General features: G+C 55.4%; 1 protein-coding gene across 1 annotated transcript in view; it reads right to left on the bottom strand.

Moving 5' to 3' along the window:
* Window positions 1-19,522, bottom strand: part of ZNF609 (zinc finger protein 609) — a 58,054-nt gene that overhangs the window by 99 nt on the left and 38,433 nt on the right. The window contains exons 2-7 of the mRNA XM_009698966.1: window positions 16,383-16,608; window positions 4,773-4,860; window positions 2,028-4,380; window positions 1,336-1,702; window positions 980-1,161; window positions 193-409 (exon numbers count right to left, since the gene is read on the bottom strand). Coding sequence (XP_009697268.1) covers window positions 193-409; window positions 980-1,161; window positions 1,336-1,702; window positions 2,028-4,380; window positions 4,773-4,860; window positions 16,383-16,608 — 3,433 coding nt within the window. The remainder of the gene's footprint in view (window positions 1-192; window positions 410-979; window positions 1,162-1,335; window positions 1,703-2,027; window positions 4,381-4,772; window positions 4,861-16,382; window positions 16,609-19,522) is intronic.

Below are 19,522 nucleotides of genomic sequence, written 5' to 3' on the forward strand. Positions count from 1 at the left end.
AGCAGCATCAGGTGCTGACAGCCTGGGAGAGGCACCCAGCCATGCTGGGGGAGCTGGAAAGTGCCAGATTTGGTCAAAGCGAAGCTCAGTGCAAGGGCCCGCACTGATCAAATGTGGCTACAGCTCTTTCCCAGCTCCCCCAAACCATGCCCATGGCCCTGGCTGAGTGCCGGGGTGAGGTTCGGCTCTCACCTGTTGCATAGGGCAGGTTGTACTGTGCTGGCAGCAGCGAGTAACCGAGGTGGTGGTGGTGGTGATGCGTTGAGAGCAGGCGCTGAGATGGCGAGGTGCGAGGCCGGTCAGCATTCCTCTCTCCCCCGCCAGCTCCCCCGACACTGCTACAGCTCCCGCCACCTCCCACCACCCCGCAGCCGCTGCGGTCCCTCTCCTGAGACGTCTTCTCGCTTATCTGGGGAGGAAAAGCAGACACACGCTGAGGGATGCGACCAACTATCCCAGGGTGCAGGGTAGCACTGGACACATGCTGGGTGTCCCACTGGGATGATATTCCCCCCACTAGCCTTTGCCCAAAGGCTCCCCATGGCGCTGCTGGGAGATGACCGGATGGCCACTGATCAGCCCAAAAGTCCTGTTTCAGGGCAGTTCTTTCCTTACTGTGTCAAAGCTCTGTGTCCCAGCTCAGCCTAGGAGGAGCTCGTGACCCTACACTGCCATGGGAATGGAGACAGCCCCTGCATCCCACCCACCAGCTCCAGGGCTGAGAAGAAGTTTCACCCGGTTGCTGCAAGGCCTGGAGGACCCCTGGTGCTTCTCTGGGCCAGCCCTGCCCACAGGTTTGGCTTGTCCATCCCAAAAGGGGTTGTGTTGTGGGATTACGCCACAGTCCCAGGTCTCCTACAGCAGCAGGAACAGCAAAAACCCATGGCAGGCAGAGTTGCTCCAGCCTGGTTATAGGATCCAGGGACTGTCCTGAAGCTCATGCAGAGCTGGGCAAACCCAGCACCTTCCTGACCCTCACCGTGGGCGATTTGCTCTTGTAGTGGCTGGGGGGGGGCAGCTGCTGCAGGATGTCCAGGGCCTTGGACTCTGAGCTGGATTTACAACTCACACTGGGGCTGGCTCGGGACTTGTCGCTGTCGTCGCTCCCGGACGCCTTGCTCCCGTATGGGGAGAAGGAATAGCTGGAGGGTAGGTATGATCCTGGGGGGACGAGAAAAAGGAGTCAAGCATGAGGAGTCTTCAGGTGGCACAGTGGGAGCACGTGGCTCTGTACATGTGCCACCACGTGCAAGAGGATGTCCTACAGCCGTCCCCTGCTCCAGGAGCAGGGACAGCCTGGAAAGGGATGTCCCCGAGAAGACTCTGGCTCCCTACCTGGGTAATTCTGCATCATGACGGTGGGCATGGCCCGGTAGCTGGGGTGGTTGGGGTCATACGACTGGCTGTAGGAGTAGCCGTGCATGTATGGGATGTAGGACTGATGCTGTGTGAGGGGTGAAGACACAGGGACATGGACACTGGGTCTGGGGTCCTTCCCCACCATGCGAGCCTCCTCGGTGGGGGTCAGTTTGCACTCGGAGCTGGTGCTCTCCTTCCCGTCCTCCTTGGATGCGGCTTCTTTGCTTCGATTTCTTTCTTCCTTCAACTTTCGGTCCCTCTCTTCTTTCCACCGCTCGTCCTCGGTCTTGATGTCCGAGTACTTCGCCGGGTACACATAGGTCCACATCCGGGGCTCAGCTTCCTGCAAGAATCAGCCAATCATCAAAACAGCTGCCTCTCCCCAGCCTTGCAAGTCCTAAAACCAGGCCAGATTTGGAAGAGACCAGTGAAACCCACTCCCCTTCCCCAGGCTCTCCTTGGCCCATCCGTGGCCTCCCAGCCCCATGCTTTTGCTGGCCCAAAGGGAACCTCATGGAGTCCCATCATGAGCAGAGGACAACCCTTGTTCTCTGAGGCAATGGCCCCAGCAAATCCCTGCAGAGAAGCCACAGCAAGGGGCTTCCTCCAGGAGAAAGCCCACTGCTGGGCTGCTGGGCAGGGCCCAGTGGGCAGTGGGAGGGCATTACCTGTCTGTACCAGAGCACAGGGTCCACCTCTGCTTGCCGGCCACACTCAGAGCCAGCCTTCGTCTCGGTGCTCTCCTTCCCAAGGTGGCTGGCCTCACTTAGCTTCACCTTGAGCCCCTCGGCGACCTGGCTGCCAGATAGCTTGGATGAGTCCTCCAGCTTGGGGATGATGACGGATTTGGCCATGTCGGGACCTCCTTGCTCCTTGGCCTTGCTCAGCCCTGACTTGACGAGGTCTGTGAGGCTTGGGGCTTTGGTTAGCGTTGGGGGCATGGGTGGCTTTTGCTTCCACTCCTCTTTGAGCGCTGCCTCCCTCTCCTTCAAGCCCAGCTCCGTCTTCTTCTCCAGCCCTCGCTGCTGCTGCTGCTCCAGGCTCTGCCGCTGCTTCTGCTGCTCCTCGTACTGCTGGCGGTAGGCAGGGTTGGTGCTCAGCAGGTGAGCGTGGTAGCCCTGCTCGTTGTAGCCATAGGGGGGCACGTAGGCGTACTGGTTGTAGTAGAGGGACTGCATGTACATATTGGGACGCTGCTGGATGACCGAGGGTTGCTGGCTGGAACCGCCAAGCTCTGCTTTCTTCTCTTCGCAACCTTCACTCTTCACCTTCACCTCCAGGTTCTCCTGCTCCTCGTCCTTCTTCAGCTTCAAGGCCTGCGTCTCGGCCGCAGCCTGGCTGCCGGGGTTCAAGGGTCCCGGGCTTGCCTGAGGGTAGCCAGGGGAATAGTAGGTTTCAAAGCCTTGGTAGTAGGGAGACTCTTTGCTCTGTGGTTGCGGGGGGAAGAGAGCTTTTTTGGCACCTTCCTTGACCAGCTGCTCCGGATCCTTCGCTTTCACGCTCTCCAGTTTGCCCTCCCCATCCTCCCCGGCATCGGAGATGTCCGAGTAGGCCGGGCTGTTGGTCTTCACGGAGCTCGCCTCTGCCCCGTTCTGGGTGACAACGTGCAGTGGGGTCATGGGTTGGGCTGGGTTGGTGTTCTCCAGCCTGCTGGCACCACCGATGGAGGGGCTTGGGGCGTTGTCAGTGAAGCTGTAGATTTTATCTGCCTCAGCCTTGATGCTGGCAAGCCGGCTCTGGTGGGGGTCGGACGAGCCATTCAGTAGGCCCTCGCCTTTCATTCCCAGGTCACTGGATTCACCCCGGAAAGGGCTCTTGCCTTCCTCTGCTCTGCAGGCTTTGCCAGGAGTCAAAGGGTTTTCTGCCTCCTTGGGCTCCTTCTTCTTCTTGTCCTTCTTCTTCTTCTCCTTGGAAGGGGTGAGGGCAGGATTGACTGCAAAGGGCTCCCCCATCACTGTAGGCTTGGGCTGGATGGGTTTGAGTTGAGGGCTGTTGGGCATGGTCTGGACCACGGTGGTGGCAAGGCCGGTGGAGGAACCAGGGCTGGCTGTGGTGAGTGTGGCTGTCTGGAAGGTGTAAATTGGCTGGGGGGGGATGGCTGGCGCAATTGGCCTGGCAGACTTCAAGCTTTTGGAAGGGATCTTCTCCGGCTTAGCACCAGATGCCTTCTTTGACTTGTCCTTTTCAACACATCGCTTCTCCAGAGCATCAAAGCCATCATTACTCGTCTCATCAGCCACCGAGGGACCATCCTCAGAGCCGTCATTCGACAGGGCACCTGGGTCAGTGTCTCCTTCCCCACCCAGCTTCTTCTTGCAGGGGACCTTGGCGCTGAACTTGCTGGACGGTGAGGGACTGTGGGGCTCCATCAAGCGCACCTTAGGGGTGGCCGAGCGAGCTGGCGAGAGCGAGCCCTTCTGAGAGACAGTGGCACCATTGCAGCTCCCAATGTCCGCGTGCAGGGAGGGCTCCTCGCCATACTCGCTGTCCACATCTGCCTCCAGCTTGCTGTCGTCGTCTGTGTGTGCGTGTGCCTGGTGGTACTTCAGACCGTTGATGTGCTTGTACTTCTTGTTACAGTTTGGGTGGGGACAGTCGATGAGGATGGGAGAAGGGCAGTTTCGGTCGAGGACAGCTGGCTCCACCTTGACCGCAGCGGGCGGCACAGCTGCCGAGCCCATTGAGTTTGTGCGGATGCGTTTGCTGCCTTTGGAGTCCTCCGAGCTGGAGTTCAGCTCCATGTCAGAGAGCGGTTTGCTCTTCCGCTTGGTGACGGAGGAAGGACTGGCCTTCACATCCTCCGCTGCGCCGCCGGGCGGCGTGCGGTGGTCCGAGGAGTTCTGGCTCCCCCGGCGCCCTTTGCTGTTGGCTCCTGCCCGGGTCTTGCTGCTGTTGCTGGTCCCTTTGCTGTCCGAGGCGGCGGCCGTCTCATTGACAGGCGTGTTGCTGTTAGGGCGCATGCGTTTGCCCCTGCCCCGGCCATTGCGCATCTCCAGGTCACTGGTGGGAGAGTCGCAGAACCTGCCAGGAGGAGGACATGGAAGTTTTAATGGAGAGATGGCCGTGCCGGGCTATACTGTCCCCACTGCACAGTGGAGACACCCTTCGTCCCCTCGCTATCAATCCTGCAGGCTTGTCCCCGACACTGACCAGTAAAGAGGAACCAGAGATGTCCATTGGCAAATGCTCAACCATCTCCAGTCTCCAGGACAGGGGAGCCTGTGACTGCAGGGGCAAAGAGCCAGGGAAGCAGCTTGGCTGGGCAAGGAGGAGATGCCAACCCCCACTGTCAGCCCCATGGGTACAGGGCAGAGTGTACTGGGTTGTACAGGGGCCAGATGTGGCTGGGTTTGCCCTCTGCGCCTGGGCAAAGGGGGCTGAGACAGCGCTGCTGCACCCCACCACCTGCTTACCGGGGAGGTGCCCAGTCGTGCTGCGTGCAGTCAAGCAGTGTCCCCACGTACGTCTTGTTCCTCCAGGTGACGTTGACCACCAGCATACCTGTAAGGCGAGGGGCAAGGATCAGACAGGGCCAGGCATGACCCCATGGCTTCTTGCGCTTCCCTGGGCATCAGGGCAAAGGGGGATCTACCCCTCCAGACAGGCAAGAGGAAGAGCTCAGCTCTAGGGCTGGAGGAAGGTGGACATGGGGTCTTGGGCTCTTGGGAGAGGTGAGACGCCGGGCTCTGGACTGGAGGGGCACCAAGATGGGAGCTGGAGATCCCTGGCTCATTCCCTCTCTTGGCATGGCTCTGGCTGGCATCCGCCCAAGCTCTCCTCCTTCAGCCCCTCAGCGCTCTTCCCTATTTTCATGGGGATGCTAAAACCAGTGACTTCCAAAGGGCTGCAGGATTTGAAGAGGCTTGATGATCCATGCTGGCTCCATGTGCACTCAGGTAGGGTGGGGAAGGCGATCTCTGGGGAGGAAGGGCTGAGAACCCCTCGGGGGAGATGTACACAGCCCCAGCAAGGCTGTGGACTCCAACACAGAGCTGCAGACCCCCCAGCAGAGCTATGACCCAGCCATGCGCAGCTGTGAACCTCACGGCCCTCCGGAAAAGGCTGTTATTGCCACTAGATGGCAAGCTGAGCCCAGCAGCCCTGCAGAGGCGACCGCCCCTGGTAAGAAAACCCAACCTTGGGGGAACAACCCTCATCTCCCTGCTTTGCTTTGCTGCTTCACCCCCCAGGACACCCTTCAGTCCTGTATCTCTGCCTGGAGAACCATCCACAGGGCTGCATCTCCTCCCATGATGGAGCAAAGGCACTTGGCATTCGGAAAACCTGGTGGTTTCAGCTTTTTCACACCATTTCAAGAAGAGAAGCAGCCTGGCTCACACCCACGCCGAGGATACAGACCCCCCGCATCTCTTCTTGGAGGCAGAGGGGTCTTTTGCAGCATCACTCAGCTTTGTGGGTATTTCCTTCGCGCCATGGACCATTCTGATTACCACACAACTAATTTGACTGGGAGCGGAGTTCGTTGCACTGAGCACATTAATCTGAGCAAGGTAAAACTCAGGAGATAGGAAACTCGTTTGCAAGGGTTGATGAGCACAGTGAGATATACAGCCGAGCAGCCCCGGGAGATGGATGGAGCCGAGGGAGCCCAGAGCAGCTGTGCCTGAAGCACATTTATAAATCTCAGCCTGTATCCCCCATTGTGCTGTGCCAGCAGCCAGCTGCAGGCTTCGGGGGGGATAATATACAGAGCCAAGGTCCAACATGTGGGTCTCCTTCAGAAAGAGAAATGAAATGCAGGTCTTCCCTTTCTCCTGGAAAAATGTTGGGTGCTCTGGTGGGAGCAGGTTGTGGGAAGACATGGTGCCGGCACATGGGCAAGACATACAGCCAGCTCATCCTGGTGAGCAGGAGTGACTGGGTCCTGCCTTCGGAGGAAGATGCTGGGGACCTGCCTTAATACGGACATAGCCAGGATGCGATGCTGGAGATGATGTGGGGTAGAAACAAGCAGCGAAATCAACTGCTGGGAGCCCACAGTCCCACACAGGGAGAGATCGATGAGAAACGGGAATGCTGATCCCAGGCATCCCAAGGAGGGCACACAAAGAGTGGTCTTCTACTTCCGTTCCTCCTAATGCAGCTTTTTTTGGCAGGCAGGAGCCTGTCCCCCCTTCCCTTAAAACCCAGGGAAGCTGTTGGCTGCATCCTGCATGCCAGCCCAAACCCACCATCCCCAGGACACCGGTGTGGAGCTGCTGCGGGATGCTCCCAGGAGCTGCAGAAGGACCAAGTAGCTGCTGAAGGACCAGCAGCCCTAACCCAGACCCCATCCCTCTTGGCCACAGGGCTCAGAGGAGCAGCTCCCTCTGCCCTCCCTGCTGCGCAGCCAGTGCTGGTTCAAGCCCTCTTCGAAGCCAGTGAAGACCATGTGTGCCACTGGAAGTTAATTGCACAACAAGCCACCAGAGTGGCTTGTGCATCCCGGGGCCAGCGTGCAATATTAGAAAGAATGTGCTGGCATTTTTTTTTTTTTCCCTGTCACCGAAATCACAAGAGAGATGAAAGACGAAGGGGCGAAGCAAGCCAGCACACAGCCCTCCCTCCCTTCCCTGTTGGACCGTCAGCCCTCCAACACACACCAGCCTATATTTAACCCGCTGCAACCAATCATACCAAATCCCCTCCTAATCCTCCAACAATAACCCAGGACAATTTAAACCCTGGGGACAGATCCTAAGCAGCTTTTTTCACCCGCCGTGTCCCACTCCCGTGGCAGGATGATGAGCAGGCATGGGCAGTGCAAGGGTGAGCAGCGAGGAGGCAATGCCCTTGCGTCCCCAAGGCTGGAGATGCTCATGCACAAAGAGCTGGCAGCAACGCTCTTGCAGAGGAGGAATCCCACTCGGATAACTCCAGTCCCACCTGGTTTTATGGGAAGGTGACACCTTTGAAGCTCTTAAGCAATCGATACTACCCAAATCTAGGTGCAAACTGCTCAGCATCCCAGCTGCTGAGTGTTCAAGTCACTGCAGAGTTGCACCCCTGCAGGAAAAATTAATGGTGCGTTGACAGTGCCAGATTGCCGTCTAGGATGGCAACGTATGAGATAATCCTGTAAAAATGGATAAAGAGATGAAGGAAGCAGGGAGATGTAAAGAAGCACCGTCTGGTCCTTGTATGGTCCCCGCATGGGTGCTCTGTAGCAGCAGAGCTGAGGCTCGGTGGGTGTACTCAGCTGGTGGGGACATGGGATGGACAAGAACAATGCCATGTGAACTCCTCCGTCCCAACAGAGCCTTAAATTAGACCAGACGAAGCCTTTCCAATGGATAGTCCCTGCTGGGGGACAGCTCTTCCATGTTAAAACATAGGTGGTGGTGTCTGCTTGCAGACCAGGGCTGTGGGCACCAGGAGCCATTGTATTGGGGGGAAACATGCCCCAGGTCCTAAGATGCAAAGATGAAGCCCCAAAGCCCAACCAAGAACTTCTCCAAGCCCCGCTGAGAAACCGGAGTGCCAGCACCTGCGGTGAGCAGGGATGCTCTCAGACTCATGCATGGCCAGTTCATTGCATGGCTCAACACTACCCAGCCATGATGCTACTGAACTGCCTCCAGCAAGGCCAGGTCCTCAAACGTGGTGGGGACTGCTAGAGTACTTGGAGGAGCGTCCCCAACCTTGTGGGGAGCTAGGAGATGTTGCCTCAGCAGTTGGAAAAGACAGTCACTGAGAGTTCTTCCAGCTTTCTGCTAATTTTGGGGTGCAGGGGACCTCTGTAAGGCAGTGGGACAACAGCTGGTGGTATTTCCCAACTCAAGGAGAGGTACCTTGCCTGCAGGTCTATGAACCAGCTGAGATCCCAGGTCGGTGTAGTTCCACATCCCATCTGCAGCAGGGACCAGGAGCAGGGATCCAGCTTGCACTGATCCTGCTCCAGGGCACCACCAAACCTCCAGCACCTGGAGGCGTTCAAGGTCCTTCTTCCATGAATTCCTCCTGCAGCTGCATCACCTTTGGGATGCCCCAGCTTTGAGATGCCCCTTCCTACATGAATTCCTCCTCCAGCTGTTATCACTTTTGGGATGCCCCTTCTTCCATTAATTTCTCCAGCTGCATCATCTTTGGGATGCCCTGGTTTTAGGATGCCCCTTCTTCAGTTCATTTCTGCTCCAGCTGCATCACTTTTGAGATGCTCAAGCTTTGCCATAAGCCCTGCTCATGTGCAGGGAGCCTGGTCTGACCTGTAGCGCCCAGGCTTTAGGACACAACACCCAAAGCTGTTGCACGACTGTCATGCAACAGCTCTGGCTGCTGCTGCCAGGAAGGCAGAGGACACCATGGGGCAGAGGATGGCCAGCACAAGGGCCACCTCTCCCAGCAGGGAGAGATCACTCAGCAATTACCATCATGGGCAAAACAGACTCAACTAGGGAAACTAATTTAATTTATTGCCAAACAAATTAGACTAGGATAATGAGAAATAAAAACAAATCTTAACCTTTTCCACTCCCCTCCCTCCTCCTTCTTCCTGGGCTCAACTTCACTCCCAATTTCTCCACCTCCACCCCCGAGCAGCACAGAGGGGTAGGGAATGAGGGCTGCGGTCAGTTCATCACATGTTGTCTCTGCTGCTCCTTCCTCCTCTCGCTCTTCCCCTGCTCCAGCATGGAGTCCATCCCATGGCAGTCCTCCATGAACTTCTCCAACGTGGGCCTTTCCCATGGGCTGCAGTTCATGAGCTGCTCTAGCATGCATCTTTTCCACGGGGTGCAGCCCTTCAGGCACAGACTGCTCCAGCATGGGTCCTCCATGGGGCTACAAGTTCTGCCAGAAGACCTGCTCCAGCCTGGGCTCCTCTCTCCACAGGGCAACAGGTCCCGCCAGGAGCCCTGAGCAAGCTCTCTCCTCCGTTTTCTCTCCTCCTCTCCCTTTCTGCGGGACGTCTCATCCTTGCTTTGAGCAGGGACACAACCAGCAGGAGCTGCCTGGTGGGGACTTTGCTCAGGTACCGACACACCTCCGTGCCCATGGGCTGCACCAGGGGCTGGCGGGGAATCTCTGCTCCGGGCCTGCAGCACCTCCCCCTCCTGCACTGATCTGGGGTTTGCAGAGTTGTTTCTCTCACATATTCTCACTCCTCTCTCCCAGCTGCTGTTGCGCAGCAGTTTTTTTACCCCTTCTGAAATATGTTATCACAGAGGTGCTACCACCATCACTGATGGCCTCAGCTTTGGCTAGCAGCAGGTCAGTCCTGAAGCTGGCTGGTATCGGCTCTGTTGGACATGGGGCAGCTTCTGGTGTCTTCTCACAGAGAAGTCCTCCTCTACCAAAACCTTGCCACACAAACCCAATACAGTCTCCCCAGCAGGGTCAAAGGGAGATATGATCATTCCATTAAACCATGCATGGATGGATGCTCAGATAGTGCATGACTCCCTGGCTGCCTAACACCCTGCTTTCCAAAGGACAGCAGGGTTACGAGAGGGGCCTTAGATGCTGGAATATGGAAAAAGCAGCAGGAAAATCTTCAGCTTGGGTCACACCAAGGGACAAGGAGCCAGCAAGGGTGTGTTTGTGGGTCCTGGTGACCAAAGTGACTTGTTGCTGATTCCATGGGATGGGCATTTAGTTCACCAGGACCTGCCAAACACACACAACACCCACTGCTGTGCTCCTGCCCAAACTCCGCAACAAGTGTCCGCCTTTGGTAACAGTGATGATGTGACTATGAGCGAGGTCCTGACATCCCCTGCAAGAGGACAGCCCATCCAACTGCAACCCACACAGGCCTGCACTCATGTGGGATTGCGGGCCACAGCTCCCTCCCCGTGGCCTGAAGCCCATCCAGAAGATGCTTCCAGGATTTTGGGGAACCTTGGTGCCTCTCAAGGCTTGGCAGGGCCCCTAGAGCCACCTGCAAGCAGCCGGGACCTCCATCCTCATGTTCCTGGAGAAGGGAGGCAGAGGAATCAAAACCAATTTAGCTCCCAGAAAAGCGTGGCAGAGCAGCTTGCAGCTCAAGAGCCTCCTTGTAAACAAGTCCTTTAATCCAACGCTCAGCAGCTAAAGCAGGAGCCCCAGCTGGTATTACCTGGGGCAGCTACAGACGTGCCTTAGGGAGACGGACGCAAGCAGAAGTCCTGTCTGGAGCAGAATATTGTTCACCTATTGATAAAACAGCCTCCGTACAAAGCTGACAGATGCTTTGAGAGCGATAAGCGGTGCATTAGCTCTCCTCCAGCTCCCTGCACTGTCAAGCCAGCAGATATTAGACACGAAGCAGTGGTGCCAGGGGAGCATCAGAGAATGATGCATAATAAAGCTCTGCTTCTCTATGCCAACACGCAAGCAGCCACCGTGCCCAGGGGTTTGCAGCCTCCCCATCCGTTGGTGAAGCAGGAGGAGGGTGCGAGGCAGCAGCCCAAAACACCAGCAACCCTCACGGCACCGGAGACAAGATGCCCCATCACCGAGCAGTGCCGGATGATGCTCCCACCTGGAGTGAGCTGCAGGATTGCTGATCTGAAGACGAGAGCGGTCACAGCTGCACTGTCACAGCTTTAGGAGAAGTGCGTTGAGCCTGCGCATCGGCTCAGCAACCTTGGAGGGGATTTACAACTGCTCGTTACTTTGGGAAATGCCATTAAAGCAAATGAGAAATCCATATTCCCACTCCTCATCCTTGCTGCATCAGGCTTAAAACCCACCTCCTGCTTCTGGGTTCAAGTAGATACGGCTAAGACGACTGGAGCGTAGGGGATGGCGTAGTACCCTTTGAAGCCCCAAGGCCCACCCATAAGCAGTGCAATCTTGGCACATCCCCCTTTTAAAACATCCCCAGAGGGAAACCAGAGGCACGACTGAAGGCTGCGGGGAACAGTGAGACAACACGTTCAATGTGCAAAGCCATCAAATTTGGGGTTGGGTTCCCTCACGGTTACGGTAAAACCTTCCACTCTTTGCCCTCACCCTCCAATCCTTCCCTATCCTCTCCCAATCTATTTGTCCTGGTTTAGCCAAAACAGGGCCATTTCTCCCTTATAGTAGATTTCTTCAGTTAAGTTTCTTCTAAGTAACTGAACTCTCTGCAGCTGACTACATGTTTTTCAGGCAGTATCTGCTTTTAGAGCTGATGGTGCTTGATGGTTGTAGTTGTTGCTGGAGCAGAAGTAGGACTGTTATGCTGAAAGGCCCACGTGTGTGCTTGTTCCTGTGGGAACCAGAGCCGCTGTGGGCTCTCTTCTGGCCCGTGTCGGTGGAGGCAGAAGAGGATCGCACCTGTATGAAGCTGCAGACGGGACAGGTGACCAAGGACTGACCAACGACATATTCCATTCCGTACACGTGGATATTCAGTATCAAGCTAAGGGATCACAGGGCTCAGCTCCTCTTTCTGTCACGGCCCACATCCTTGTGGGACTCTGCTCGCTCTCCTGCCTCCAGTTCCAATCCATGTATTCTTGAAACTGGTTCCTGTCTGCTGCCAAGTCCAGTCCGGGACATGGGGGTGCCCACCCTGCAGTGTAAGTACCGTAAGCCACCATTGCACACAGTCCCGTGATCATCATTGGGAAGCTCGATATTCATTTTTTATATTTCTATTTCTATTACTAGTACTATTAGTATTATTTATACTCTTTTTAATTGTTATTGTTTTATTAAAGTTGTTTTAACTTTCTAACCTCTAAGTCTCTCTCCCTTTTCTCCTCTCCTTCTCCTCCTGGGAAAGGAAGGGGTTAATAGAGAGCATCTGCCACCCGCTTTAAGGGCCAGCCCAGCCTTAAACAGTGACACTATAGCATCTCTCTCCTGCTCCAAGCAAGGACACATTGATGCTGGCATCTGCAGACCCAAGGACGTTCACGCTCCATCATACCCCCAAGAGATGTTTGCAAAAGGGCAATCCAAACACCCGGAGCGTGCAAAGCTTGGCCGTGAGTGACCTGCCACTGCCGTCCCAGCAGAGCGCTGGAGGAAGGGACATAGAGAGAGTTTGCTGCTGTTTTCTTGGTGCTGCCACACCACGACCCTCCTTGCTCAGAGGTTTTGTCTGTCAGGTCCCAGATGTTCACAGCTTGTTTCAGCTATGAACAGCACTGGTGTGGCACTGGGACCCCGTCCACTCGCTGTGAGCGGAGGTCAGGAGGTGACTTGCTCCGAGCCAGGTGACATTAGCTCCACTGAGGGGGACAGAGAAGACCCAGCAGCTAACGAGGCAGCAAACAGAGCGATACTTTCCGGTGTAATTAGATCAGTTAATAGTTACTGCAGATCGAAATCACACCTAACAGAATTAGGGGAACGGCCAAGACAGCTGCTCCCCACCAAAGGCGTTTCAATAAAACACGTCCCTGCACAAGATGGGCTCAGCGAAGGGACGGTGTCACCAGCACGGCTGTGGGAGAGCCTGTACAACCAGTGCCCGCCACTGGCAAGACCAGACCTCGGCCCAACACCAACCTGAGGCAGTGGCAGAGCAGATGGACTAAAAGCCCAGAGCCAGATGTTTGGTGGTGGGAGCCCACTGAGATGTCTTTGGTGGCAATCAGTCTTGCAGCAGGTTTTCTAGTGGGGGGAGAGGACAAAGCCAGTGTTCAAGGCAGGAGTGACATCATGGGGCTCCTCAGAGCTTCATGCTCCCATCTCAGATGGGTCAGCTCCAGCTTGTTCTTCTGAGGTCACTCCAGCATGGCTGGGCTTTGGCTTTAAGGAGCCTTTCTCCTTCATTTTGCAGCTCCATGGCCAACTCAAAGCCATCTTCCACAAGAAGTGAGCTCTGGTCTAAGAACCATGTTGCCTTCCTCTACCCAGCCCCTTCTGGAGGCATTCAAGGCAGGCAGATGCCTCCAACAAGCCATGGGCTTCTTTGGGGTGAACAAGTTGGTAAAGAGCAACTACCTGAGCCCAAATACACTTTCACCAGCGTGCTCAGAGCAACACCGATCCCCTGGGCTCAGGGGCACATGCCATTACCGCACAGTTAGGAGAACAGCTTGCAAAAAGGTCTATGTCAGAGCAATTACTACGGGAATCTAAGGGGCACATCTGACAAACCCAATCTTCAAGGAGGCATTGTACTACCAAGAAGAGATGCCCATCTTCTGAGAGGCTTGGTGGGAACTGCTTGTGATGCTGCCTGGCGGGGTGAGGTTCACTGAGACCCAGAAGTGCCCACCGCATCCCACTTGGGGAACTGGGACATAAGTGGGAGCAACCATAATTCTGCACATCTCCCCCATGCCAATCGCTCCAGGGGATTCAGGAACGCCACCCCTGGGGAGAAAGCAGTTGCTGCAGTTGAGCCAGCAAGCTCCTCTCCACCACTGGAGAGGACACTTGATACAAGCCAAGAGCTGTTCCTGCTGCCCCGGGGTCTTTCCGAGTGGTCCAGCAAGGCTGCAGCAGCACAATGAGCACGGGGAGAGATGGATCCCTCTGGGTGAGGGTGCTGAGATATCTCTGCAGATCTTGGAGATAGTTTCCAGGCATACAGGCATCCTCACACATGCTGAAAGCACCTCATTTAGCTTTGTAGACATGCCCTTGGTGTACCTTTCTCCCCTGTATCCTTTGAGCAAGGGGAGATGCTCACTGCATCCCTATACATTTCACAAGCTCCAGCTCTGGACAGCCAGGTCCAGCATCTCCTCCAGCATCACCCTTGACCCCCACCAGTAACAACGGCAAAGCAGGAGAGAGATGTCAGGCAGGAAATAGGAACGGTTTCACCCTGGATTTTCATTCGAGGACAAGAGATGCTACTACAACAGGAGCCAACACGCGCAGCAGACCAGAAGCGACCAAAGGCAACGGCACAGTTTGTCTTCTGCAGGGCTGGCCGTAAAAGTCATTGCTCTCAACGGTGGCAACCAAGCAGCAGTCAGTGGAGAAGGATCTTTGCGTGAGTTCATCAAATTACCACAGATGAAAAATAGCCAGGCTGTGGGAAATCGCAGGGTGCCTCCGAGGCATGCTCTGGAATGGTGGCTGCGGAAGCAAGGGGTAATGTGGATGGACAGGCAGATGGGCTGCAGAGTTTCGCTGTGGGGTGAGGAGCAGGAGAAAAGGGAGGGGAAACCAGCAACTGCTCCCACATCACTGCCCCTCAACTGGTGGGGGTGAGGGTGTTTTTGCACTCTCTGCTTCAAGGATGCTCTGTTCATCCTTCCTGGCATGGCCATGTGGGCTCCTCCGGCCACCATGAGCCTCTTTCTCCTGACTTCCACCCAAAAAACCATCCCCTATGAGGTCCAAGCTCTCATCAGCTTTGCTGCTGCCTGTGGGGGTCTCCAGCAGTCCCGGGATTTTCAGTGAACTCTGCAGCTCTGGGGTTTTTGGGCTGAGGGAAATCATACCAGATGGCATGCTGGTGGGGACAGGGAGGTGGTGGGGGTCCTAACACGCAGCCCCGAAAGTCGGGGGTGCTGATGCTCTGCACTGCTGCGTGTCCCAACACTCAGCCTGGCCATGCCTCAGTGTTCGTAGCTGAAGGTATTGCATCCTGTAAAGCGCTCAGGCTCTTTGCCAACACCAAACAAGCAGTGCCAGAGCACTGGTAGCTCAGCAGAAGACCTTCCGCAGGTTTCCTCTCAGCAGATTCTGCCGGCAGATCTCCCAGCCCTGAGGTGAGCGCAGCAGGGCTCCTGAACACTCCTGCTTTGTGCCTCCTTGTCCTTACCAGCAAGCCTAGCTCAAAAAAAGAGGATCCTTGGGCCCAATTTTACAACGTATTGCATCTTTCTGCCCTGGAGCAGCAGAAAAAAAGACATACATACAGCTCCCAGTTGCCTCAATCTGGATAAGTTTTGTCATACAGAACGGATGGTGAAGCAGAGAGGGCAGAGGAGTGCGGAGGTCCCCATCCCAAGCTAGCACATCCTCGTCTCCTCCAGCATGGTCCATGCACTCCTCTCTTCCCAATGCTTTTCCCAATGGGAGCAATTTCAGCATTTGGTCCTGCGCCGATCAGTTTCAAAACCAGTTTCCCAGCAGGGAGAGAGAAAAGGCAAACTGGCCCCATCCCCGTCTTCCTAAAGCACAGGGCAAGAAGGGAATCCCCCCAGTAGCAGCTCATGGGAACACAGGTTTCAGTTTAGCTTCCACTGGAGGTAACAAAGACTGTTGCAGCGAGGAGTGGCCAGGGGATAAAGGCCAACAGCTTCATTCTCCGCATGCAACGGCGATGGAAGAGCAGGAGCAGATGTCCAAGTAGAGCTCTTGTGTACCCAGCTGAGATGAACCATCAACTGGCTTCCACCACCACTGCTCTTTCTCACCTTTGTGCTTCTGGGCTCTGTTTCTGCTTCCAGACCCCAGCTGAAGCCAGACACAAATATGAGGAGCTCACCCCAAACCTCCCAAAGCAGAAACCTCCAGCATCCCAACAAGGCTGGAGGGAAGGCCAGGTTCCAGCACTCGCCGTTGTCTACTGAGCCACCTATTCATCCCCGCTTTACTTGGCAGAGCCCCAACAGCAACGAAAACCCATCAAAGGACCTGGGAAAGCAAACCAAGCTGTGCGCAGATGAGACGAGCTCCGGCGGAAAAAAAGATTCGATTGGCTTGGCAAGAGAGACGAGAGCCTGATCTCCCGCCGAGTTGATTTTGAAAGCTCTGCTGGGGTTTTTTAATCCAGCAGGAGATTTCTGCTGCCTCCCAAGGTTTGAGTGTTTTTGTGACAGACCCGCGGGTTGCCAAGCAGAAACGAAGTCAACTCTGTCAAGTTCCCGTGCAGGCTGGCACAGCCTTTCCTCTCGCACCTCCAGAACAAGTTAGCTCTTGTAGAAAGGCAGAGAAGTGGCAGCTTAGACTTTCACCCACTGTCTGGGCAAGGGGATAATGCCACGCATGGGGTTGATGCAAGTTTTTGGCCCATTACTCCCTTTGCCGGACAGATTAAGGGCTGCTCCCCATAGCTCCTCTGTCCTGACCACCCAGGTAGCGGTGGGAAAGCCCAGGATGTGCCAACAAGCAACACGGCAGGGACACGGGAAGGAAGGGATTGCCGTAACTCCAAAATGACACTGTAGAAGAGCAAAGAGCTCTCCAGTGACACTTACCATCCTCCGTCTCTTGCCAGACGATGCCCTCCAGGTTCACACTGGTCCCAGGCTCACACGGGCCCAGGCACTCAGGCTCAGTGGCCAGGGCCACATCACAGGTGTTCACTCCCACCGAGCGGGTGCGTACCATGATCTGCTCACAAGGAGACGAGATGTCATTGTTAACGACAGGGACGAGGAGATGCAAGGGCAACACCGCAGGCGTAGAGACCGGAGACTCCATCTGTGGGGAAGGAGAAGCACGCCGGTCACCATCAGGAATACTGGAAGGAGAACAAGTATCAACAGGCATCTACATTCCTGGAGAACCTCAAGCCCAGGGCTGCCACCTTCTCAATGCCTGTGCCAGCAGGCAGTTCAAGTTCCACACCCTGTCAGAGGACAAGGATCTCACAGGTCTCTCCCACCTGGCGTGCCCATACCCACATAACCCTGAAGAGCTGGCACTTCGTAGTCACATAGATCACACCCAAAAGTCCCTCCGTAGGAGATATCTGCTCTCCTGCTCAAGAGTTTGTGCCAAGTTCCTTCCCCGACGGCTTTTGCCAGTGTAATCATCTCCAGTGAGGATGCCTTTTGGCTATTGCTCAGATGTTAATGCAGTCAATGACTTTGGACCTGATGGCTCATTAGAAGAAAAAAAATTACAGGCTTCTGCTCAACTGGCAGGACAGGATGAACGAGTAGCGGTCTCCCTCCAGCATCTATGAAAACCAACATCCTCCTCCTCCCAAATCTACCCTGTGACCACCTGAAGATGCAGGCATTCAGATCACATCCCTCTTCTCTGCGCAAGTATCCACTTCAGAGCCTGATCCAGTCGATAGCTGAGCCAACTGCATCAGCCATCGTGCTCTCCTTGCGCACAGAAACCACATCTCACAGCCAGAGCCGGGCTTGGACAGCCAACGAGCCAACACGCCAAGTGAAACCACGGCCAAGTCACCCTGCTGCTGACAAGCCAAGGTCCTTGGCTTCTCTGCCACGCTAGCAGATTACAGCAGCGTTAGGAGAAGGATGGCTGACGGGTTGATTTTGCTGCTGGCCAAGGGAAGGGTAGGGTGGAGACCTTCCTGTCCTTCAGGGTTCATCAGCCAAGCCAGTTGCAGTCAGTCATCCCCTCACCTTGGCTCACGAGGATTTGCTGCAGTTTTGGGGCTAGCTGCTCATCCTCTGCTCAGACCTTCTCTCTTTAGTTTATGATCTTGGTAAGATACTAAGCAACCTCAAAAGAGAAGCAGACTGAGGAAACTAATCAAATCATCAGTGAGCACTGACCTGGGTTTTGGTTTCAAGCAGGGGAAGATCCCTCTAGAACATCCAGTGTTACACAAAGATGTCCTCCTAAGCCTCTGCTGAGGAGAGATGATTATAACCCTGGAGAGGCCAAGCTTGCTGGTCACCAAGAGTGGACAGGGACACCAGCCATGACCACTTCCAACCTTGCTGCTGCCTCTCCTTGGCCAATGCTGCTGACAGCCACCAAACAGTCAGACTCCCACCCTGAACTGGTATTCTGGTCCTGACCAGCTGCCAAAATCATCTGCTCCCTCTCTCGCTCACACCCCTCCATCCTTTAAGCAAGATAAGTAACTCCAGCAGAAGCTTGCACATCCAGCCTCGCCTGCCCCACACAATACGGTGCCCACAACCACAGCGAGTATCTGGAGCATCCCATCTCCCCATCAACGCATGACCCCATGAAGCCTCTCCGTCTCCTCAGCGACACAAACACCATCCACAAGTGGAGAAGGTGCAAAAGGCAAATCTCTACGCAGAGGAGCACAGAGAAGGACATCACATCTGCCCAGCAGCTTCTGCCTGCTCCCATGGGGGTGGTACGTGCAGAGGACATGAATGTGACCTCCGTGGTGAACTCAAGATTTTCTGGCTTTGCCAGTGCAAATAGATTTGCTCTTCTGGCAGAACACGAAGCACCTTTTGCCTGCAACCTCCTCCTGTGTTCGTCCTCTCTCTGGCCAGCTCACCGGAGCACATTCACCCCACTGAGCATTAAAGATGGCCTGGAAGTCTCAAACAGCAGTGGCTGGACCACAAGGTCCCCTCTGCCGGCAGCACAGCTCAGGCTCCACAGCTCTCTTCCCCAAGCATTGCCTCCCACCTCCCACCGGCAGGACCAACTCCCCCCCAGGAGCCCATCCCCAGCTCTCCATCACCACCCACCTCCAAGGCCTGTGCCCCAGCTGCCTCCCATGGGATTTGAGAAAGGTGGGTTTGGCATAAAAAAACCCCATGAACCTGCCAGAGAGGTCTGCGTTCCTGCAGACAAACCACCCCCCAAAATACAGCAACCTCATCCTGTGCATCTTGGCGGATCTAGGGCAAGAAAGAAGCTCGAAGGAAGTGTGAGGCTCCTCTGAAGGGGCTCAAGAAAGCAAACCGCTCCTCAATGCCACATTTGGCAAGCCAAAAGCAAGTCTCCAGCAACAAAATAGCTAGAGAGGAACCAGGCAAGCTGCCCAACTTTGGTGGGCAGCAGCAAAAGCCCAGGCGGTGATGGGGAGCACTCACTCCCCTTGCCTTGGGAGCAGCAGCTGCATGTGCACATTGAGGACCTGCAGGTTTTGAAACCGTTCAGCTTCCTTCCACTTTGCGACAGAAACCACAGCACAGCACAGGAGTGTTTAATTACAGTTCCAGCTCTGCTAATTATCGCCCGGTCACATTCGTAATCTGCATTATGCCACGGTGCATAATAAGCAGCTCACTGAGATCTCTCTAATAAGTGAGGCGGCTTGATGGGATTTCATATTTCACCCTGCACTGGAACAAACAGAGCCTTGTTTAGCAACCGTGGGGAGACGAGGCAACTCTCCTGCTCCCTTGTTTGAAGCTCAAGAGCAAAATAAAAAGGCCCAGGTTGGCTCTCCAAGGCCAAGGGCAGGAACAGAGCTGCCTCGCTGGGACACATCCGAAAAAAGCCAAAAGCCATGCCAAAGGAAGAGACAGATGGATCAATCCCTGAATTCATCCCCCCTGTCACGTGTCTTATCTCCCAGTGCCACGGCTTTTCATCCTCCTGCTTTATCGAGCAAGGTCAGGCGATTCACACGCTGGTGGCTGCAGGATGGCTGGGGGAGCTGAGGTAGCCCTGGGTACCGCAGGGTGGCTCTGCC

This window comes from Cariama cristata, unplaced genomic scaffold, assembly GCF_000690535.1.
Source record: "Cariama cristata isolate BGI_N322 unplaced genomic scaffold, ASM69053v1 scaffold4454, whole genome shotgun sequence".
Classification (NCBI taxonomy): domain Eukaryota; kingdom Metazoa; phylum Chordata; class Aves; order Cariamiformes; family Cariamidae; genus Cariama; species Cariama cristata.